The sequence below is a fragment of the Ceratocystis lukuohia genome (genome assembly GCF_044167205.1).
Source record: "Ceratocystis lukuohia strain C4212 chromosome Unknown Supercontig2_pilon, whole genome shotgun sequence".
NCBI classification, from domain to species: Eukaryota; Fungi; Ascomycota; class Sordariomycetes; order Microascales; family Ceratocystidaceae; genus Ceratocystis; species Ceratocystis lukuohia.
In genome coordinates, this window is record NW_027263521.1 from 3,918,442 (window position 1) to 3,941,494 (window position 23,053).

At 50.2% G+C, this 23,053-nt stretch overlaps 7 protein-coding genes across 7 annotated transcripts; 5 read left to right on the forward strand and 2 right to left on the reverse strand.

Annotated features, from left to right (window-relative positions):
* Positions 1–655: 655 nt before the first annotated feature.
* HOO65_020972 (Catechol 1 2-dioxygenase) lies at positions 656–2,155 on the forward strand (the record flags this gene model as incomplete). The annotated part of the gene is made up of 2 exons (XM_071006734.1): positions 656–1,031; positions 1,098–2,155. The coding sequence occupies 2 exons, from the start codon at positions 656–658 to the stop codon at positions 2,153–2,155; spliced, it is 1,434 nt and encodes a 477-aa protein (XP_070861610.1).
* Positions 2,156–3,529: 1,374 nt separating this feature from the next.
* Positions 3,530–6,022, forward strand: HOO65_020973 (uncharacterized protein; the record flags this gene model as incomplete). The annotated part of the gene is made up of 7 exons (XM_071006480.1): positions 3,530–3,623; positions 3,752–4,353; positions 4,409–4,460; positions 4,539–4,622; positions 4,778–4,984; positions 5,262–5,479; positions 5,561–6,022. The coding sequence occupies 7 exons, from the start codon at positions 3,530–3,532 to the stop codon at positions 6,020–6,022; spliced, it is 1,719 nt and encodes a 572-aa protein (XP_070861611.1).
* A 555-nt stretch (positions 6,023–6,577) lies between these two features.
* Positions 6,578–7,789, forward strand: HOO65_020974 (Phosphopantetheine adenylyltransferase; the record flags this gene model as incomplete). Its single annotated transcript, XM_071000205.1, has 1 exon — positions 6,578–7,789. One exon carries the CDS (start codon positions 6,578–6,580, stop codon positions 7,787–7,789), a length of 1,212 nt encoding a protein of 403 aa, XP_070861612.1.
* A 1,081-nt stretch (positions 7,790–8,870) lies between these two features.
* Positions 8,871–11,822, forward strand: HOO65_020975 (Subtilase family protein; the record flags this gene model as incomplete). The annotated part of the gene is made up of 6 exons (XM_071006411.1): positions 8,871–9,002; positions 9,060–9,413; positions 9,467–9,751; positions 9,806–11,652; positions 11,718–11,757; positions 11,808–11,822. The coding sequence occupies 6 exons, from the start codon at positions 8,871–8,873 to the stop codon at positions 11,820–11,822; spliced, it is 2,673 nt and encodes an 890-aa protein (XP_070861613.1).
* A 3,012-nt stretch (positions 11,823–14,834) lies between these two features.
* On the reverse strand, positions 14,835–16,724 carry HOO65_020976 (putative double-stranded RNA/RNA-DNA hybrid binding protein; the record flags this gene model as incomplete). The annotated part of the gene is made up of 1 exon (XM_071000206.1): positions 14,835–16,724. One exon carries the CDS (start codon positions 16,722–16,724, stop codon positions 14,835–14,837), a length of 1,890 nt encoding a protein of 629 aa, XP_070861614.1.
* Positions 16,725–18,700: 1,976 nt separating this feature from the next.
* HOO65_020977 (putative endo-1 3(4)-beta-glucanase) lies at positions 18,701–19,120 on the forward strand (the record flags this gene model as incomplete). The annotated part of the gene is made up of 1 exon (XM_071000207.1): positions 18,701–19,120. The coding sequence occupies one exon, from the start codon at positions 18,701–18,703 to the stop codon at positions 19,118–19,120; it is 420 nt and encodes a 139-aa protein (XP_070861615.1).
* Positions 19,121–21,616: 2,496 nt separating this feature from the next.
* Positions 21,617–22,683, reverse strand: HOO65_020978 (26S proteasome regulatory subunit rpn12; the record flags this gene model as incomplete). The annotated part of the gene is made up of 2 exons (XM_071006904.1): positions 21,617–21,952; positions 22,027–22,683. The coding sequence occupies 2 exons, from the start codon at positions 22,681–22,683 to the stop codon at positions 21,617–21,619; spliced, it is 993 nt and encodes a 330-aa protein (XP_070861616.1).
* Between the last annotated feature and the right edge of the window lie 370 nt (positions 22,684–23,053).

Sequence of the window (23,053 nt, forward strand, 5' to 3'; positions counted from 1 at the left end):
ACGAGGCTGAGTTGTTGTCTTGTCTCGCCTGCGGCAAATCAGAGCTTGCCGTGTCTGTTTGACCCTGTTTCAACACTTTTCCTAAGCTTGTAATACCTTCCTTGAATGGAAGATTACCCCTTTGGTTAGAAGCAGCAGAGATGGGGCCCTTGTCTACGTACTTGTTCTTCCTCTTGGTCCCTCCTTTGAAATCCTAGCCTGCTGCATAGTGAGAAGAAGGACTTCGGGTCCTTTGGCATGGAACTTGGAAGCTATCCGAAAATGGGACGTCGCTGCCGCTAACTGCAATGACGAAGCGTCTTGGACGCGTAATGACCCGTTGGCTATGGCGGCATGTGATGGATTCTTTGTTGTTGCTGTTGTTGTTGCTACTGTCGTCGGTGGTGACAAGGTTGGGAAAATGCGACTGAGCTGCGGTGAACATGGCAAGACCAAACATTGTATAAGTATCGTGGGCATCTTCTCACCCAGAGGACTTGTTTCTTTCATTCCAGACCAGATCACTCTCACCAACAATCTCATCTCACATCATCTTCTCAATACAGCTCCACACACTCGCCTGAGTCTTAGAATTGATTTCAAGTGCTCATCCCATCTCTACCTTCTTTGCTAGTCTCTTTTGTCCTCCTCACTTTTCATTTCACACTTCACCAACATGTTGTTCGCTCGCAATATCCTCGCCTCTCTGGCTCTGGCCTCTACTCTGGCTTCGGGTCACCCGGGTCACTCCGTTGCTGAGGAGGCTCTGGAGCGCCGAGCCTTCCTTAACTCTGTCAAGCGCTCTTCCCTGGCCCACTGTGCTTCTAAGCTCAAGGCTCGCGGTGTCATTGAGCGCAACATTGCTCGTCGCACTGCCCAGCTCGAGAAGGCCCGTGCTAAGCGCAGCATCCGTAAGCGCGACCTGGAGACTATTCTGGCCACTGACCACAACATGACTTCTATGGGATACACCACTTCTACCGATGCTGCTACCCTGTTTGCTGGATACAACTCATGCCTCCTGACCCCCGAGGTCACTGTCGGCCCTTACTGTAAGTTGGCATCTCCTTTGCCGAGTTTCCCGTTACCCGCAATCCGCTAACTGTCCTTGTGTATAGATGTCTCTGGCGAGTATGTCCGCGAGGACATGTCTGAGGACCAGGAGGGTCTTGACTTGGTCCTTGACTATCAGGTTATTGATGTGGACACCTGCGAGCCGGTGCCCAATGTCTACGTCGAGATCTGGCACTGCAATTCTACTGGCGTTTACTCGGGTGTTGTGGCTTCGGGCAATGGCGACAGTTCGGATACTAGCAACCTCAACAACACCTTCCTGCGTGCCATTCAGGGAACCGACGACGACGGTGTTGCCCAGTTCAACTCAATCTTCCCTGGCCACTACACTGGCCGCGCGACTCATATCCACGTCATGGTGCACACTAACGCCACTCTCCTGGCCAACCAGACGCTTGGCTCTGACAACTACGCCAGTCACACCGGCCAGAGCTTCTTTGACCAATCCCTGATTGAGGCCGTCGAAGCCCTGGAGCCGTATGCCAGCAACACCCAGGAACTCACTGAGAATACCGATGACTCAATTCTGGCCGAAGAAACTGCCACTGATGGTGTTGATCCTTTCCTTGAGTACACTCTGCTGGGCGATGAGCTCTCGGATGGCCTCTTTGCTTGGTTGGCCTTTGGCATCAACACTACCCAGTCTACTTCTATCACCCCCGCTTCTTTCTACTACGAGAGTGGTGGTGTTTCCAACTCCAACTCCAACGGTGGCGGTGGCGGTGGCAGCCCTCCTTCGGGATCTGGCATGCCCTCCGGTGGAATGCCCTCTGGCTCTGGCGCTTTCGGTTCTGGTATCCCTTCTAGTGCCACTCTAGCCTCCTCCAGCACAGCGTCATCCTCTACTACTTCGGTGTATGTTGCCGATGCTTCCTCTTCTTCTTCTTCTTCTTCCTCTTCTTCCTCCTCTGCTGCTGCTGCCACCACCACCCCGCCCGTTGGCTATGGTAATGGCGGTTCTGCTCCTCACACTCCCAAGCTGGATGGTGCTACTCCTGTTGTGAACGGCTCCAAGAAGTCGAAGCAGACTGAACAGGCTGGCCAGGCTGGCCAGGTTGGCCAGAATGACAAGAGCAACAGCAAGTCCAGCTGCAACGCCTAAAGTCTAGCCCATATGCTATGGCTAGCTGGCCTCGACTCTTTGGCTCTCTGGGAGGGGTAAAGGGATGATTTCGGGGCAGAAAGATGGGGTGAAAGTGGTTTATTTTTCTTTTCTTAGGGCCTCTGTCAGTCAGCGACTCTCCTTTTTAGAAGTTTTCAGGGGGTTTTTTCTTTCTCCTTTTTTTTTCTTTTTTTTATCTTGTTTGTTCTGTTCGTCCTTCTTTGTGTTTTGTATGACTTGCTGGTTTCTTTTCTCTATATTCTCCTAGCTATAGCAACAATCGCCATTGATGTTGGTTACTTAATTTTCTCGGCTCTCCCTCAGTGTTTTGGTGACGAATAAATATGTTGTAATAATTGTTAATAAGCAAGGTTGGCAAGGTGCATGACTCAATCTCTGCTCTGTGATTGGCCGGATAGGAAATCTAGACCCGGGTTAATCTGCAGCTACTAACCCTGAGATAATTTCATCCCTGCATCGTCTGCGGAATCGGGCTTTGGGCCATGGGGGGCACTCAAAGCCACAGGATGGCCTCTTCCGGATTAGGAAAGACGTTCAGGGGTTAGGGTTAGGTCCTCGAATGATGGCTATTTTCCATGGAGCTTACGTTTTAATATTCCCAGGTTCTGAGTGTCCTCAGCTCAATACTTGATTCTACTCCCTTTTTCTACTAGAGGCTGCCTTGCGTGCTGACACAGGGCAAGGTTTATTTTGTCCTTTTGCAGCTATTGCAGGAGTCCGCTGTCTTTGACCTTTGTTTTCCTGCTTTAACCAGCTTCAACAACCCCACGCAATAAGACACACAGTGTTCTTTTTTTTTTCTTCCTTTGTTCGGGTCGTGCATATCGCACAAGCAATCAATCACTCGGGCCAAGACATTCACAAAGCCACGCATAAGGCCCTCTTCACCAAGCCTCTTTGACGCTCGCTTGCTCGTTCTTTTTATTTACTAGACTGGGTTCAAGTCCATCCATCCATCATCGGTTATCGCTGTGACTTGAAATAGTATTGGACCTCCATTCAAGCTCTATAGATGCTGTGTGCCAATCCCACCGCCTCTACACATCGGAGTCATAGAATTCCTTCCGGCTCTGTCTGTGTATACGGACCTTATTTCTCTTGAGGAGCCGAGTGTGTCACCACTACTATTGATCAAAACAGATCGGCTTTGATTCTACCTCATTCATCTCTTCCCTCCTTATTATCCCCTAAATCTGCTTATATTAAACTACGAAGAAGAAGCTCAGATTCACGGGTTTACCCAGCTCTTGCTATGCCTTGACTTCCTACTATCTGCAAGTGCGAGCCTAGCTTTTATTTTCATCTTTCAACCTGAACTTGATTTTGACGACGCCGCTGCTGCTGTAAACCATTATGTCTTCAGCTCCTGATGGCTCTTCCCCCGGCGCTGCGTCTTCCACTGGCCATAACACTCGGGTCTCCCAGAGAGCGTCCCGGTCTTGTACAGGTATGTAGTAGATGCCATCTTCAAATAGTGGCCATCATCAACCACTCATATACACCCCACAGTGCATGGTGCGGTCCCTTTGACTTCTTACATATCCATTACGCACATTCTCACACCTTGTTATATAGAGTGCAAACGACGCAAAATCCGGTGTGATAAGACTGTCCCATGCAGCCAATGTATTCGGGCCAAGGCTCCCGCAAAATGCCGGATTGAAATGGTGGAGCTTACCACCAAATACACCAAGTCTCGCCAGGAGATTGAGTTCTTGCACCGGCTTAAAACGTCCCTCACAGCTACATCCCTAGCTGAAGCAAATGACCTTATTAGCTCTCGCCTTACCCTGCTTGAAACTGGGCAAGAGCCCGTAAAACCGAGGAAGCCTGTTCCTCGTGGATCAAGCGATCACTTCCATGATGTCCTCAACGACCAGCAAACCGATGAGACTTTTGACATTGCGAAAACTCTTATGCGACTGGGCCGTGGCTATCCAAACCCAGCGGATGTATTGGATCAGACTGTGCCCGACTCAGAGTTTAGCTTAGCAGTCATAGAGAGCGCTCCTGACGTAGGTATTGCTAGGAAGCTGGTTATCTACTACCTGGAGCACTTGAGCTGGCACCATCCCGTTCTGCACCATGGGGAGTTTTTGTCACAATGTGAGTCCTTTTGGGCAACAGGAGACATGATAACGCCTCAGTGGGCCTGCGTATACTTCGCGGTACTTTCGGTGAGTTCTTCGCGCATGGAACTATGGTCGGGTTTGCGACTAACAGAGTTGTCAGGCATCCGCGTACAACCTCCCAGAAAGCTTATGTGATGCTACTTACACAAGACGTGAGTAGGCCGTGCACCCGTTTACTCTGCGTATACTGATAAAATTTGACTTGACTGACTGACGTCCCGTTAAATTAGAAATCCTCCGCCAACGCTCTGAATTCTGGTACCAGCAAATGTTTAACACTCTTTTCTGCACTGATTATACCCTAAACCACTCAGGTAAGTAAAAGAAGGAATGCTCTAGAGTAGCGACAGCGCTACCAACTCGAGACTTAGTATGCAGTGCTGTGCTGACTTCACATACTCTTGTTCTTGCTGTACAGTGTTCAGTATCCAAGGAATCATAATATCGTGCATGGTAGCACACCCTCTAGGTCAAGCGGTCCGCCAAATGGTACTGCTGAGCTCTTCATTAAGAATTGCGCAGTGTCTTGGATATGCCGCGCAAACACCATCAAGGCCCATTGCCTCTGGTGAGTTATTTGATTTGAGTGCAAAGATCACTGAAGAAGTCCAGCGACGCATCTGGTGGCAGATTTTGGTGCAGGATTATTTCTTGGTGCCTATGGCTGGCTCGTATGGTAAGTATAATACAGTCGTTTTTTATTGGGATATAAATAGAGTATGCTAACACCTGTGCGCTTGCGCGTGCTTGATACTGTCCCAGGCGTAAGCCCAAATCATTTCACCACCCCGATGCCACTCAACTGCAATGATGACATGATAGAACAACCGCCTGAGGTTCCAACAATAAGTTCATATTGTATTAATCTCGCCAAGAGTAAGTCTTCCTTTCTCACTGCAGCATCTTGGAAAAATAAACGGGCGTGATTCCTGATTGTAGTTCATATGTTCTAGTGGCTCTCTTAATGCCACAATTAATCGACGGGCTTCGTTCTCCTACCACAACAACGCGGGAGGCCCAGTATCGCCACATAAAGTTCATCGACTCCAAGATGCGGAAGCTCATGGCCGAGCTACCCGCCTTTCTTCGGCCAGAGACGCCATTTGACCCATCCTGGCCGGTTTGGATTGCCTGGGCCCGTAGCACCTTGACTATTAGTGCGGCCGACAAGGTAAGCTAGCTATGTTGACGCGGTGCCATGCCACAATAATCTTGCTGTAGAATTGGCTCAACCGTGCTAATAATGGGACAGATTATCATGATACATCGTTCTTTCCTCATCAAATCTTTTCAGGATCCCCAAACCTACGACTTTACCCGCCGTACCTGCGTCTCCGCCGCTCTTACGATTCTAAATGAGTTTCACCGCGTCAAGAACAACGATGTTGTTCGGCTTTGGATTATCCCGACATTTACCGTCAGTGCAGCGATTGTCATTGGACTGGACATCTCATATCGCATGAAGAACAAGGAAGCCTATGAGGCCAAGCATCTAGAGCTTCTTAACGCCACGATCGACACTTTGAAAATGACACTTATGGACTACGATGTCACTGTTAGACAGGGTGTTACGCTCTTGGAGAATCTGCTGACGTATAAGCTTAACAGCGACATGTCACCAAGCTTGTGGGATGAAAACTGTACGCCACATCTTGATGAGTTGATTGGGTACATGGGCGAGAATCACCCTTGGGACACGGAGCCTCAGCTATGAGATGTGCTGTAAAGTAGTGGGGGTATTTACTTGTGTAATTATAGGATGGATAAGGAAGAAAGACAACTGAGAAAGCAAAAAGGGGATGATGATGGGGGGAGGAAGTTAATAATGGGCGAATGCTACATATATTACATTATCATCGTCTTGGGGGATAAACTGGATCCCAAAAAAGGTAGACGCCACCCTATAGGAGGCGTTGCTGGAAGCTTCTGCTGACCACGATGGGATTCGAACCCACAATCTTTTGATTCGTAGTCAAACGCCTTGCCATTGGGCCACGCGGCCTTCCGCTTATTGGACTTGAAAAATTCGGGTTTATAGTGGATTATGAGGGGCTGCAGGTCTGTCCACACCCCGCCTTTGTGTCACACGTATGGCAGTAGGGCTGGCTTCGCCGTTACAAAGCTTGTACTTGAATCAAAGAGAATGGGCTGTAGAATCTTACTTCATCGCGTATCTGCAACATCCTCCGTTTTACCGCCCTTCCGTCAAGTCTGTATGCGAGGCTCTTTTTACTGCTAAAATATAACCAAAGCAAAACTCGCTACTATCATGGATAGCTTGCTGATTCTACCATTTCCGCCCAACCCTCTATCTAGAGTCGTTGTCGAAGCTGCATATCGACCGCCTCTGACTTCAGTATTAACGAAGATAGCGGCTGAAATCGAGCCGTCTACTGATGCGGGCAACGCCCAAGGCCAATTGATCGTCGCCATACCAGGCCCGTTCCTACATGGCCCTTCATATGGCACAAAACAGCTGGTTTGGAGCAGTGCGCAGTCGCTCCTTGCACATGTCTATAGCATTATTGCTGTGGTCTGCAATCATGAGAATATTGCAGTTGATGCTTCGGTCGTGTTGGTGGACCATTCCCAGGGCCGGAAGTTCAACCTAGAGCCTACATGGAGCTTCAGGCCTAACGGAACGTCGATCTTCGACTTGCGCGCATTTGCGCACTCATTTTATCCATTCAAAAACTTGTATCGCGTGAATACCGAGGCGGGATTGGAAATCTTCGCAACATATCTGGATCTGATTGAAGGCAAGTTCCTACTCAAGCAGAGCCAGATAATAACGGTTGAAGGTGGTCTCACGCTAAACATGAGCCAAAGATCCGAAGAAGTTCAGGATTCGGACGGCAGTACCTACTCTGTTGTTTGCATTGGAGGCACTTTTGACCACTTGCACGTTGGCCATAAGCTGTTGCTCTCTGGAGGAGCATTACTGCTTGACCTCTCCCGTGATGCCAAGGCGACCTTTGTTGTTGGCATTACTGGCGATGAGATGCTGAAGAATAAGAAGTTTGCAGATTTGATTGAGCCTTGGAGTCATCGAGCACGAGCTGTGATGCGTTTCCTGGCATCTTTGCTTGATATACGCGAGACACGGGGTAGAAAAGCCACGCCCCTGGATATCCAAGAGAAGGAAGACAGCCTGACAGCTACGTTGCGGGGGGGTAGAATCACAGTTGAGTGTGTAGCAATCCAGGATGGATACGGGCCAACAATAACCCGCGAGAATATGGATGTACTAGTGGTGTCGGGTGAGACTCGGTCCGGAGGCAAAGCCGTGAATGAGAAGCGGGCTGAGAAGGGATGGCATGCGATGCAGATCTACGAGGTCGATGTTCTAGAAGCTACTGAGGGAGAAGAAAACAGTGCACAAGAAGGAACGGGCGGTAACAAAGGGAGTGGCTCAGGATTTGCTGGCAAGATCAGCAGCACGGCCATTCGGGAGCATTATGCTCGTAGAATCGAGGACTAGGCCATGTGACCGGCGTGAAAGGGAAGCAAGGGTTGCAAATGCAAGTATGAATGGTAAATGAAATATTGCTGCCCAACAAAGAGAAAAACAGCTTTTAACTTCATGGCGGGAGCATTGATGTGTTGTGTCTCTTTATCTTTTGAATCACTCGGTGTGGCCGAGGGCAAAAGTACCGGCTGCGTGAAAGAGTGCTGCATTGAGCCTAAGAACAATGGGGATGTCACTACCATTGTTCCTGAGACTATCACACACTAGAAGAGATTAAAAGATCCAGACGCAGCACTCATGGAATGTGCATTACATATGCGTGAACTCGCTTGCTGTACACAGGACTATCCTGCATAAATTTACATTCTGGCCTGCCGTCTTGTTTGACGTAGCAGGCATGGGATTATGTAACGTCGAGAAGCTTCGAAGAACGTCAAAAGGGCACCCATAACGCACTTGTCGTGCATTCTATGGTCTAGGCATCATTGTTTTACGCATCTTAGACATGCATGTATGTATGTAAGTGCCTTGTGCATGTCTAGGGTTGGGCATGTGTGAGCTTGTCACGACATTACAAGGACATCCCATGTTGCGTTGTACGAATACGCCTTCGATATACATAGAGCTGGCAATAGCTGTATAGCAAGCTAACTTGCTTTGAGGATTAGATACGCCGATGGCATGAAAGATAGATCCGCAAGTTGGTTCGTTGGCCAGAGTCTACTTATGATCTAGTATATCCTGGATCCTGGGGCTATTCCTGAATTGAAAGATACCCCTTCCCTTTCATACCCTCCCTTACTTGGCCTTGGGTACATTCGTTGGATCCTACTTGGCTCCGCTCCGCTTCTTTAGTTGTCAAGCCCACGTCTACCCACGTCTACGAGCACTAAAAAGAAGCACTGTCCTACATGTCTTGGCACTTGTGATTCCAAGAATGCAACGGAACCTTGAGATGTGCAAGTGAAACACAACAACATTTTGGATGCGTCCCAATGAATCGTCGACATAGATAAAACGGCTATCCCTCCCTACGTCTGCTGGTCTAGCTGGTGGCTATACACTACTTTTTCTTTTACTCAAACCTATCAAGATGCGCTTTGAAAAGAAGACTCTCTTAGGCGTCTTCACCGTTTCCCAGATAGTTATTCATGGATCAAGAGCTCAGCGTGGAGATGCTGCCATCAATCCAAGCTTGAAAGGCTATATTGTCGAATACGCTCACGTAGGTTCACAATATATACGATGCTCAGGATAATGATGCTGACTTTTTGCTGGTTAGGGTAACCCGGGAGCCAAAGATACACTTGCCAGCGAATATGATATAGATATAGTGCACCAGTTCGATAGTTTAGCCTTTAGTGGCGCTAGTATCAGGACATCTTCTCACACTATAGACACGCTTAGTGCTCTGGACGGGATTGTGAATGTCTGGCAAAATACCTTTTTCCAAACACGCTCCGTAACTAAAGAATCTCCCGCAAGTGAATCACGCGTTTCCCTGGCTGATAGACCAAATGATATGGAAATCTGGCATGCTGCCACTCGTGTTCAGGAGCTTCATGACCGAGGTATCACTGGGAAAGGGGCTAAGATTGCTGTGATTGACACAGGGATTGATTATAACCACGAAGCCGTGAGCACACACCCCGCCATCTACCACTGCTTGATAGGCTAACAGGATTGCAGTTAGGTGGAGGCTTTGGCCCTGGATTCAAAGTGGCTGGCGGCTATGACCTTGTTGGTGACGACGATGTTGCTGCTGCTGGACCTGCGCCCGTTCCCGATCCAGATCCCATGGATGAAAGCAGTCATGGCACTCACGTTGCTGGAATCATTGCTGGCAATACCAGCTGGTTTAAGGGTGTCGCTCCCGATGCCACACTTTACGCATACAAGGTCATTTCTGATTTGACCAACTTTTGGAGTGACGATCTTCTCATTAGAGCCTTTTTGATGGCATATGAGGATGGTGTAGGTATGCTACTTATTATACCACTGGCTTCAAACTCTAACACCAGGTGTTAGGTCGACATCATCACTGCTTCTGTTGGGGCTTACGATGGGACCCCGAACAACCCATGGTCTCTGGTAGCCTCACGCCTGGTTGACAATGGAGTTATAGTTACTATTGCAAGTGGCAATTCAGGCGCATCAGGACCTTTCTACGCCTCTACAGGAGCATCTGGCAAGAATGTCTTGGCGGTTGCATCGACGCAAATAGACAACTTCCCCGCTAATCCCTATCACCTCAACATCAATGGTGAGACAAGTGTTGACGGATATGTCACTGTTGAGGGCCACCCACCCTTTCCAACTTCTATAGTTGACTGGCCAATTGTTGCCATGTCTTCTGAAGATAACCCGACTGCTGATGCCTGCAAGCCTTATCCAAACGGCACGGCTAGTCTCAAGAACAAAATCCCTCTGGTGCGCCGTGGAGGTTGCGCCTTTGCCAGCAAGCAAAAGCACTTGACCGATATTGGCGCTGAGTATATATTTATCTACAACTACGATGAGACTGCGGTCCAGCCAATCACAGCCTATGCTGCGGGTGAGATTTCAATCCTCGTGTCAAGCTCTGGTGAGGCTATCATCAGGGCTATTAGGGCGGGGCTAAATGTCACGGCCTCCTTCAACACCAGCTCCAAGATTCCAGCTTTTCTCCCTTCGTCTCGTTCTAGCCTGCCCTCCTCTGGGACGTCATGGGGGAGTCTAAATGACCTACAGGTGAAGCCTGACATTGCAGCCCCTGGTGATTTCATCTTTTCAACTTCTTTAAATAACACTTGGGAGGTCAGGAGTGGTACTTCAATGGCTTGTCCTTATGTAGCTGGCGTTGCTGCGTTGTACATCTCTGTGCATGGGGGCCGCGATGTCCAGGGCAAGGCATTTGCTAAGCGTCTTTCTCAGAGAATCATATCTGGAGGCCAGTCCTTGCTGTGGTGGGATGGGTCTTCAGAGCAAAAGGCGCCTGTAACACAGGTTGGCACGGGACTGATTGATGCTGTCAAAGTTCTAGATTATACCTCAGAGCTAAGCTTTGAAAAGATTGCATTGAACGATTCTATCAACTTCAATGGCTATCACGAGTTTACTGTATGGAACAAAGGGAAAGAGCCTGTCACCTACAGCTTTTCAACAGAGGCTGCGGCCGGAATTGAAGCCTTGACTGATGTGGAAAATGACGTCCGTATCAAGCTCCTCTATGAGCTAACGCCAGTTTCACTAGAGCCGAAAATCACACTCCCTGACAAACTCACTCTTCAGCCTGGTGCCAACAAAACTGTGGCCGTGAAATTTGAGAACCCCGATGCTTTGGGCTGGAATACCCATGCACTTCCTAGCTATAGCGGAAAGGTACTGGTACACTCCTCCCTCGGCGAGACTCTAGCAATACCTTACCATGGCATAGCCGCGGACCTACATAATGGCATTACGAGAATGTTTCGGAAGGGTTATCCTATCATCGTTTCCACACTTGACTCGATTCCTATTGCAGAGAAGACAACCTTCACGTTTGATCTTAGTCTAGAAGCACAAGACTTCCCTAGACTCCGCACCATGATGGTGTATGGCTCGGACGAAGCTAGATGGGATATTTTCGAACCAGGATACAAAGAGTCGCAATGGAAATATCCACCAGTAGTAGGCCAAGGTGGATATGTAGGGTCTGCTTCTTACTGGAAAGAGGCTAACACCAACGTCAGCATACCGCTATACGACCCAGAGTCTCAGAAGCAAATCCAGCTCAATTTCCCAATCTCGGTTGGGCGTAACGGGGAGGGAACTGCTGATCCTCAAGACATGTACAGCCAGTTTTGGTGGCTTGGGCGTCTAGCAAACGGAAGTGACATCGCTTCCGGGACCTACAGGTAGGCTATTGATTTTTCAACTTTGCGTCTTGATATGAACGAACATCTGCTAATACCAACCTTAGCATGCGCTTTGCTGTCTTGAGGCCGTTTGGAAACCGTAGCGTCAGTGACGATTGGGATGTTTTTTATACGCCTACTATAACCATTGATAGACAGCAATCTTTTAAATAGCGTCTAGATAGAGTCAAATGGAATTATATTAGCTACTAGACGAAATTGGAACTCTGAAAGTGTAACCGTCAAGCTTCGATGGGATCCTCTCCGGGCTCAGAGGTCATTTTACTAGGAACAACAACTCTGAGGGAAGCTTTTGTGTGACGTTTAGAAGAGATAGCTGCCGATACAATGATGGAGTAAAGGGCAATTTTTGAGAATGTACCTCTCCGGAGCTTCGGACTCCCAAAGTAGATCCCGTTATTGTTATTGTATGATTTTACGTACCTACTGTTATTTCACAGCAATGCAACGGCGTGTTCCGGACAGGTGTCTCTGGCTGACGCCATCTTCCAGTAACTCCCGGACCATCAGTGGTTGCAGGTATGCTTAAATATCAAGTTACTCCTGTGACTTTTTAGGGTCCGGCGCTAAGGCCAGGGGGCTCTCCATCCAGCGTAGCCTGCGTGGTGTTCGGACGGCTCGGCTCAGATCCTGATTGGTGTATGTTCTGTATGAGCCTCGGGTTGCGGCGTAGCACGCTGGCGACATGACATATCGCTTTCGTGTTTTCAAGGGCGGGGACGCCAGTTCCGAGTGGACGGTATTCTTTTTGTTCTTTCCATCATCCCTCGTAGTCAGACGTAACAGTCTCTCCCATTGCCGTGCTACTGCGAGGCTGAAGCAGTGTTTTGTTGCTGATTCCTGACATCCTGCGCCCGTGTTTCCACTTGGATCTTTTAACCCGCCAGAGTACGCAACGAGTGTCCCTAGCAGGGTATTCTCTACCTCTTCCTAGGGTCGCTTTGTTTCCTCCTCCTTGCCAAACCGAAACCGCGTTCGGGGCGGCATGTCAGGTCCTTCCAAGAATGGCCTCAACCTAGTGTGTTTGTCTATTTGCTCTAGCAGGAGCTTGCGTAGCTTCTCCGTCACCGAGTTGAAATGTAGCCCTCTCAGAATGTGTCTATCATGTAGTGTGTATCGCCGTATGGCTTCCCTCCTTTGGCGTCGTACAGTACATGGGGAGAGCCGCTCGGAAGCACTTCCTAAGAGAGATGTTCAGCTTCTCCGTTGCCTCTTTCGTTGTCTCTAGCCCGGGCCAGGTGCTTGTTGCGAAGAGTGCTTTGCTTAGGGCACAGACACAGACCGCCGTGAGAATGCTTTTTGTGTCTGCCCCTTCGTAGCAGCCAGCTGTTAGATATCTTCTCTGCGGGCTTGAACTTGAATAAATTGAACGTCTACGGCCTTTCCGTCGGCGCCCGTAGACCAAGATATAATGTCCGATAAATCCGATATATTCCCAACATACGACCATAGCCTGTGGAAAGTACGGGGTCCCGTCTGCTCCCCCCTAGTCAAGCCACAGAGCGCCGAACCAGTAGTATGGTGGGTGACCACATGCGAATCCTCGGTGTTGTATGTAGTCATACTTTTTGCTTCCACGTCCTTTTTTTGCAGAGAGGGCCTTACAATTCGTGTTACCTCCTTCTTCGCCCAACATACGACCATAGCTTGTAGAAAGCACGGGATCCCGTCCGCTCTCCCCTAGTTAACCTACAAAGCGCTGGACTAGTATTATGGTGGGTGACCACATGAGAATCCCCAGTGTTGTATGTCGGCACCGTCATCTTTTTGCCCGTCATCCAGCTAGAAGGCTTGCTCATATCTTGATACGCAACCGGAGGAGGAGTCGGAAGACGACATCTTCTAACTCCCCTGCCACTTTGAATGGCTTTGGGAGTCTCAGCATCCCTACAAGGTAGTCAGTCAGTCAGTGTTAGGGCAGTTGTGACGTCGGTTCTTTTGTCTGTTCAGCGAAGTGGCTGCTGCGTTTTGAAAGCAGTCCCTGGTCGTTAGGAGAAAGTGCTCTAGAGAACTACGCCTTCCGAGCCGCCGCGTGGGCATCCATGCTTGAAGAAGCCGTGATACTGGTCAGAATCCCCGTGTCCTGTCTAGTGTCTAGGCCCTTGTAGTTGGACACACGGAAAGGGGGGCCGGAGAGATATCATTGCGCGGGTGGCATCCTTGTTGCTCTTTCCACCTGTACGGAGCTGGTTTCTCCTCAATCTCCGCGGTCCGGCTAGGCCTACATGGCCTAGGACCTACAGCACTTGTACGTACTTCTCTCCCCCCTTCCAGAGGCTCAGGATCCGTTTCGTGGTGTCAATGACGTCCTGAGAAGAAGGCTTTTTCTTTTTTTTTTCTTTTTCTCCATTTTTGCTTAGCTTATAAGGGCCACGAAACCCCAAATTACCACGTACGACCATAGCCTATGGAAAATACGGGGTCCCGTCTGCTCCCCCTTAGTCAAGCCATAGAGCGCTGGATCAGTAGTACGGTGGGTGACCACGTGCGAATACCCAGTGTTGTACGTATTCTTTTTGGCCGGCCGTCGCCTCACCATGCCGCCATGTCCAAGCCTCTCTTTTTGCAGCTTGGGCATGCATATTGTATTGTATTGTATCATTTTACGTCTACCTACCAATTATTCCGTCGTATTATGGTGAAATAGCTGTAGGTAGACGTTAAATAAAACATACATACATACATACCTACCAATTATTTCGCGGTAATACGACGGCATATTCCGGACAGGAGCCGTTGGCTGATGTCAGCTTCCCGTGACTCCTCCTGGGCGGTCAGCAATTGCAGGTTTGCTTGGATTTCGGGCGCCTCCTATGACTTTTTAGGGTCCGGCGCTTGGGCCAGGATGGCTCTCTGTCCAGCATTGCCCTAGGGCGTGCCTGCGGGGTTCCAGGTATTTTTGGTCTGCGACGACCGCGTGTAATCTAGTCTAAAAGGCCGCCGGCTTTCAGCACGGGGGGTAGGCCCCGGCAGAGTACAGCGGTTTTGTCCTTCCGTATGCATGGCTGCTGCCGCATCATTTTTAATATTTTTCCCGTTCTGCTGGTGGTTGGAAGCAGAGCTCCCTCCACACCTTCTCACGGAGCCCTCCTCGACATCTCCTTCCTGTCCTGCGAACGTTTCCTCCTCCTATCTCTTCTCTCTTCCCCTTCCATTCTCCCTCAACTTCGCCCTCCTCGTCCCCTTCTTCGTTGTTGCCCTTGCTGTCGTGGAGTTGGTTGTGTCATCCTAGGCTGCCCTTGTTGTGGTCGCTCCCCTGTAGTCTGCGGTGGCAGTGACCTGCCTCTACGCGTTTCTTGAGGGGGGGTTGCCTCTGTGGTGTCCAGACAGCTCAGCTCGGGCTCGGGTTGTTGTTTCTCTTTAAGGAGCATCAGGTTGCGGCGAAGCACGTTGGCGACATAACTTGTCGCTTTCGTGTTTTTAAGGAGCTTGTCCGCGAACCTTTGGCTCCATGGTCTGGGTAGTGCCTTGCAGGTCCACCAGTGTCCTCGTTCCTTGGCTTGGTTGCAGGCTCTGCATCCAAGTGGGCAGTTGTGTCCCCATCGCTCGTGGTATCTGTCGAAGTCTCCATCGCCAGTTCTAGCCGCGAGGATGTGGCCCAGCTCTATTCTAGTCAGCCCTTTGTAGCGGGAGTTGCGGAAGGGGGGTTCAGTGGAGACGCCGGTTCCAAGCGGACGGTATCCTTTTTGTTCTTTCCACCACCCTTCGTAGTCGAGACGTAGCTGGTCTCTTCTCCATCTCCGTGCTCCTGCAAGGCTGAAGCGGTGTTCCGTTACCAGTCCCTGGCTTCCTAACTTGGCCTGGGTATCGGCTAGCTCATTGCCTTTGATGCCCATGTGTCCTGGGACCCATAGCACTCGGGCGAGCCTTCCGGGTGTCTTGTCTGCCCAGGCTTTTAGGATTCGTCTGGTTTCGTCTACCGCTTCCTGTGATGTGCTGTTTTTGGTGGCTGCATTTCGGAGTCGGTCCACAACTCCTCTGTTGTCTAGACACAGCCAGATTTCTCCAGCTCCTTCGCGAGCTGTTGCTCGCTTAGTTGCCTCGAGAGCGCCAACTGCCTCCGCATCTGCCACCTCCATCCACTTTCCTAGAGCTATGTGGTTTGCTTCTTGGGTAGCTCCGTCTTCGATGATAGCCCATCCTGCGCCCGCGTTGCCACTTGCATCTTTCGATCCGTCGGAGTATGCGATGAGCGTTCCTGGTAGGGTATTCTCTACCTCTGCCTGGTGTCGCTTCGCTTCCTCCTCTTTGCTGAGCCACGTTCGGGGCGCCATGTCCGGTCCTTCCAAGAGCGGCCTCAACCTAGTGTGTTTCTCCATTTGCGCTGGGAGGAGTTTGCGTAGCCTCGCCACCACTGGGTTGAAATTTGGCCCTCTCAGAATGTGCCTATCATCTAGTGTGTGCCACCGTATGGCTTCCCTCCTCTTTTCATCCTCCAGGAGGATTTCGAAAGGAGGAATGCCTGCGGCATGGTGTAAGCATTCCCTTGGTGTCGTACGGTACATGGGGAGAGCTGCTCGGAGGCACTTCCTCAGCGAGATGTTCAGCTTCTCTGCTGCCTCTTTTGTTGTCTCTAGCCCAGACCAGGCGCTCGCTGCAAAGAGCGCTTTGCTCACGGCGCAGGCCCGTACCGCTGTGAGCATGCTCTTTGTGTCTGCTCCTTTGTAGCAGCCGGCTAGATACCTCAAGCCATTTGCCAACCGGTTGACACTCGCAATGACCTGTGCGATGTGCTTGTTGAACAGAAGACTCGAGTCCAGGTGCAGTCCAAGCCATCTCATTGATTCTTTTGCCGGGGTCGGTTTGTACGTGCCTAGGCCTTCCACGGTCACGGATGGGCTTCCTGCAATCCTCCTTCTGCCCTTGATGTGTAGTAGCGTTGACTTTCCCTGGTCTATTTCTAGACCGTTGAGCGTGGTCCACTCTACCACTTCCTTCATGATGACTTCGATTGAGCTGCTATTTTCTGCGAAGTCTCGCCCACTGACCACTAAGGCCCCGTCGTCTGCATATCCCAGTAGCGGGGGGATGTGTTTGTAGAGCGGTGCCATGAAGAGCATGTATAGCACTGGGGAGATTGGCGAGCCCTGCGGGAGAGAGCCTCCCACGAGGGTTGTAGTTGTTTCTTCGGCGTGGATGCTCGCCTCTCTTCCCTCCATGAAGCTTCTGACCCATCTGCACAATTTTGTGGGCCAAAGGCACTCCACCATCCTGCGTTCCATTCTCTCCGGGTCTACCGCGTCAAAGGCTCCTTTGATGTCGAACGTGAAGATTGAGGTTACCTTCTTCCATTCCTGGGCTTCCTCTATCTTCCCACGGAGGTCAATAAGCAGGTCCGTTACCGCCCTTTTCGGCACCGCACAGATGTAATTTCTAGGGATGATCTCCCTATCAATCGCTTCCTCTGCGAGCCTTCTCGCTATTGATCTTTCCAGGCCCTTCCCCAGCGTGGGGAGGAGCGAGATTAGGCGGTACGAGCGTGGTGCCAGTCTTGGGCGACCTGGCTTTGGGATCACCACCTTGGGCATGCATACCTTTTCTCCGAAACTTGACCTTGAATTTTTTTTACTCGGACTAGGCACTCGCTGCAAAGAGCGCTGCTCAAGGCACAGGCGTGGACTGCTGTGGCTCTGAGCATGCCTTTTCTTTTTGTATCTGCCCCTTTGTAGCAGCCAGCTAGATGCCTCAAGCCGTGGGCCACTCAGTTGACACTCGCAATGGCCTTTACTGCATTCTTGTCAGAGAAGTTTAGAGTCTAGGTGCAGGCCAAGGTATCTCACTGATTCTTTTGTTGGGGTCGGCTCGTACGCGCCTAGACCGTCCATGGTCGGGGATGGGTTTCCTGCAACCGTCCTTCTGCCCTTGATGTGCAAGAGCGTTGACTTTGCGAGGCATATTTGATGGTTGAGAATTGATCAATCAAATGGAGGGAAGTAAAGGTGCACATGATTGCTTGGCGCACACGCTCATCATGTACGTGATCTCGGTTTCGAGTTAGCAACGGTAACAGCAACTCTTCGGGGAACCCTTTGAAGGCCCCAGCCGCCGCCTTCTGCACCGCGATATAACCATGCGATAATTTCAGCATGGCCCTGCCGGCACACTGCGCACTGTTACTTGCACAGTTTTGAATAGTACAGATAACAGGCAGGGCGTGATTTCTATGCTCTCAGTTAACAGACTTCTATTCTAGTCTTCTGCTCGATCTAGTGCTAGTGGTTGGTGTGGTCGCAAATCACGTAACTCTGAAGCAGTACAAGGAAAGGGAAAGGAAACAAGCAGTCCTTTTTGACTGCGCTTCTCTCGGAAGATGCAACAACACCTGCAGAGATAGAATGCAGAGAAAGCTGAAGGAGACAGGTGGGTGAGAAACAGGGACTTGCCTACTGATGACTGCTCCGTTCCATGAAAAGATTTATGCTATGGCATTTAGGCTTCATCTAGTCCCCCACTAGTCGCCACCACCTGCTTTACCTTTTGCCTGTCCCTAGCCACGAATCAGGCCAGGAACCCTATGGCCCTTCTCATGGATACTGTTACCCAACTTGGTTGACTATCGCCCACGAGTATGCAAGCAAGGGAGGAAGGGGCTGTGGGAGGAGCCCATATGAAGGATTTTAGTAGCACAGAGCACAAGCAGGTGAACAAGAATAGAAGTGGTGCATACATATATAAATGAAGACAACGGATTGGAAAGCTTTGATAGTGTATAGTGGGAGCGCCAGCAGCCCGCAGCTGTAGTATAGACGGGGCCGCGTTCTTCCGTCTTACGATAATAGCGTGGTTTGGAACCAAGGCTTGGATGATGGAACAAGCTGCCAAAGCTAATAGTTGAAGGGCCAACGCGTCGGCCCCTAGTCCTATGAGAATGTAGACATAGGAGGACTCACAGTGAGGCGGCGTTTAAGAGTTGAGCGAGCACAACATAAGAAAAACGTCTAGGCCCGGCTCGTTTCTTCGCACTTGCATAAAGAAGGAGCAATGCTGACTTGACTGATTTACGCCTGACACCTGCAGGCCGGTAGTTATGGATGCTTGGGGCTCGGTATGTGCATTCCGTCACTCAGCCCTAGACACCCTGGCCCCTTTTGGCACCAAGTTCAATGCGATCAAAGGCGGTATCTATGCTATGGACTGGGCCGCCGACCACATTTCCATGTACTTCTTCCCGCGCGACTCTATCCCCGAGGACATTACAAACGAGAAGCCCAACCCCGCCACCTGGGGTACTCCTGCGGCTAGACTCAACGGCGGGCCTAGCTGTGACATCACGTCTCACTTCCAAGAGCACAATCTGATTTTCAACACCGACTTCTGTGGTGATTGGGCCGGCAGTGTCTGGCAATGGGACAAGAGACTGACTGCTCTTTCCAAGAAGTGCGAGGATTTCGCTGGTGCCACACCCCGAATCTTACACCGAGGCTTACTGGGCCATCAACTCCGTTAAGGTCTACAAAACTACCACTGAGGAAGTTCCCCAGACCCAGCCCACTGGAGTCCTTCCTACAGGTGTCTCCACCACCCACACGGCCGTGGCTACCAACACCTTCACTGCCTAAGCCCAAGCGACCACTGAGCCGCAAGCGAGCCAGCTGTTAACCCTTTCTTGCCCTTGGAAGTCTGCAGCTGTCACAACGATCAAAAATCGTGCACAATGTATGCCCGTCATTTATGCTTAGTTCAATCATTTCACAAGTCATGACATCATCCAGCATCTTCCTCATCATTTTCTCCAGCATACTATAGAATCTCTCTTGGCTTGTATGATTTCACGGCGCACTGCACTTCCATCACTGGATAATATTAAATAATAAAGTCAAGTTAATTGTGTTACATGTGGTCAGTTATTTGGTATAATTGTTGTGTTTTTATGTATGTGATGTCTTGTGTAACCAAGAAACGAGATGGAGAAGCGACTGCGCTCGTCTCCTTTCGTTCTGTAGACTTGGCTGGCAGCCGGAAACAACCAGAAGCCAATAATTTAAGGGAACTCTGCCGATTTCATGAGTCGGTACTCGTAGTACTTGTTGGCGCACGCTGTGACGCTTTGGCCGCATTGTTAAAGTAGTGTTCTCTCTACCCACTCACCTTTCCAGGCATCTGTTGTGGTCAAAGAGATACCCATCCTCCACTAACCATTGCCGGGTTCTTCTATCACCCGATCCTCTGCCATATACTTAACTACCTTCTCAGTGCAGATGCTAACAAAGAAAAATCTCTTTTCTGCGGTCAACATTGGGGTACAGTACTTGACCTACCCGGCAATTCTCAGCTATGGCTACACGTCGTTGCACTGTAGAAATTCGGCCATTTACTTTCCACATTGCCCGCCGTAATGTCTTGCATCAGCTCATTTAGGCTACTCAGCACTTATGAAGTACGCCAGTCTTATGGCGTCCTTCAGTGTTTGGCATATTCAATCTACAACGAGAGGCTAGTTATATAGACGCCTTTTTCTCGGGTCCTCGGAGTAGGCAAGTTGCAGCTAGCTAGCTATAATTGACCTACGTCTGTGACAGGGAACCTAATAGTCGCCTAGCCCGGTAAGAAACAGCATCCTTAGATCGCAGCTACATCGAGGGTAGAGAGTGCCTTTACCTTGTCAGCGAGTCACTTGCTAGCCCCCCCCCTTTAAAATACGCTATTCCGCCAACCGGGCCACCCAGAATATCTCCGTGGCAAAGCAAATTCAACGCCTGCTTCAGTTGACTCAGCCATTGAGCCATGGACTACAGAGGCAACCCTTTCATCAAGTTTTGCAAAAAGCCAATAAGCAGTGCGTGCAACTAGTTTTCGGAGAATATCGCGCTACCGCCCCGTACTTGCACATCTTCTATTGCTTTCGGTCTTCCCACGTTCATGCTACTACACTACAGGGCGTCTCTGTAGATATCCTTCCGTCGCCTGAAACCTGTAGGCAATACGCTTGAGTTAACACATCCGCCCGGCCCAGACATGAAGTGGGGGCCAAGTGTTTTAGTAGGAAGTGTTGGATATGCTAGACGCGGAGTCGGGGCAATTTTCGGGGCCGCTGAGGTAGCCAGCAATGATGCCGAAGCAGAGCAGGTCAAGAAAAGGGGGGGCCTCGGCTAGCATTAAGCGATGCATACGACAAGGCAAAACACATAACACATATATATATATGTACGCGCGGGCCAAGGAGTAAGTAAACTTCATACACATTGGCGGCTAAATATCCTACCACACGAACAAGAAGCAAAATTTCGCTTCCACGATAAACTTAGATCCTGAATTGGCTTCGTATTCAACATACATGAGGAGCGAGAGGGTGTCGGACTGGGGGGGGGGGGGGGCGGCTCTTGAGATGCTTCGTCTCTTGAGATGCTTCGTCTCTCGAGATGCTTCGTCTCTCCACCTGTATAGTTCTATTGTTACGCTATATTTTGACTGTTGTACTTTGGTCTTGATCGCTCAGTGGGTTGACTATCCATAGTACTCGCGTTTAGTGCCCCTCGCTTCTATTCATGACGCGCTTACAAGAGTCGCTATCTTTGTTCATCTAGCAGCGAGCGCCCAGTGTTGGGGTTTTATAAACACGCCACGCCAAGGTGCCTCCGCCAAAATCACTCTGGTAGGTCGTGCTACTGTACAAGCGCCAGGCAGGGCCCTACAGCAGCAGAATTCCGCTTAACCTGGCCTTTATCTCTACTGTTTGTGATGCAACCCTCCCCTATTTCACCCTACAGTCCCCATCTAGGCCATGTCATCTCCAGGTCGCCGTCCATTCTTCGTCTCAGTTATACTGTTGATCATGTCTTAAGAGAGGAGAAGAAAACAGGTAAAAAAAAAACACTAAACAAAGCTCATCATGTGTTGCTTGCAAACTCGTAACTCGTATCTGTATCTCAACGAATCGCCGTTCAATACAACACCCCTATGCCGTCCTCTACCCTTCTACATACCCCTCCCTGTCCTTTTCTCTCTACACAATGCTCTCCAATCCCCGGCCATAATCTTGCACATTGGCAATCAACTCTCTGCCTACAAACGCATGCGGCGAGACGCCTTCCACCACCTCGCTTTCGCTGTCCGAGGAAGAGTCGTCCTTGTCCACTCCAGCCGCGGAGGCGGCAAGCTCCTTGGGCGTAGGGAAAATAATCAGCCCATCACGAATGGACCAGTTACGCCGGCGCGCAAACTGGATGACAGCACCCTCAGACTCCATGAACAGGAGCGATTTGGCCGATAGGATTGACATGCTGGTGTATGCGGACTCGCTCGAAGTGGCAATTTCCGACCGGATGAGCTCTGACAGAATCTAGAAAGCAGGAAGATGAAAGAGTTAGAAAACAGCATTATACGAGCATTAGGGGCAGGAGAGAAATCATGTACCTCGGTGAACACAGCATACTCCTCGCCTGGCACATGTTTACTTTGCAGTGCCTTCCACATCATGTCGTAGCGTCCCTCGGTGAGCCATCTCTCGAGCTGAATAGGGTAGCCCAGGAATGGGTCGTCGCTCAGAAGCTGCGCCAGCTGCGCACTGGAAATAGCCTCAACCTCCCGGCCATCGACAACCTTCTTGGGCACGGGGGCGTTGAGCAGCGGCTCCATCTCGCAGCTGAAAGTAGCATAGTCCGAGTTACTCAGCAGCAGGAGTAGGTAGAGGCCGATAATGCGGCGCTGCTGCGTAGACTCCTCTGCCAGAATCCAGCGCGGCAACGCCTCATAACACATCTTGGCTTGGGAAACATAAATGGCAAACTCCCGGATGTTCTTGCCACGAATAGACACCAGCGCGCCCAGCTCGTACACTTCACGGATTGCTGCAGTTGCCATTGCGCGGGCAGCATGGTCATCCGCACTCTCCGTTTCAGTGCCGTCAGCATTGCGGGAGAGAATGGCGACTGGGGGGGTCAACATGTGGTGCTTATGGAGAGCAAGCTTGGCTTGAGAGACAGCTTTCTTAGCTTGTGGGAGAGATGAGGCGGCCTTGATCTTCTCAATGGCGGCGAGGATCTCGGGATTAACGGTCTGGGGCGACGGCATTGTGGGCGAGATATGTCGTTGGATATGAGGGTGAAAACAGGCGGCACAGAAGCTCGATCGTGGCTTTTGAAGCTCAGTTGAGGACTTGGCTTATGCGTAGACAACGACAACAATTCACTTGCAGACAAAAGCAGACAAGTAAGTAGCAAGGATATTAGTGGTCACTAGAAGGCATATGCGGGAGAATAAAAAGGCTGAAAAAGAAAATGAGGTCGATATAGCCAAAGTAATAGCAATGTGAATGCGAAACAACAAGCTGGCCAAGGCTGAGTAGTATTAGTATGCAAGAAGGCCGGTGTGGGGCGTCAATAGTAGGCAAGGCTGATACAAGCTTGCGTCAAGATACAGCTGGCTGATGGGAATGGGATTT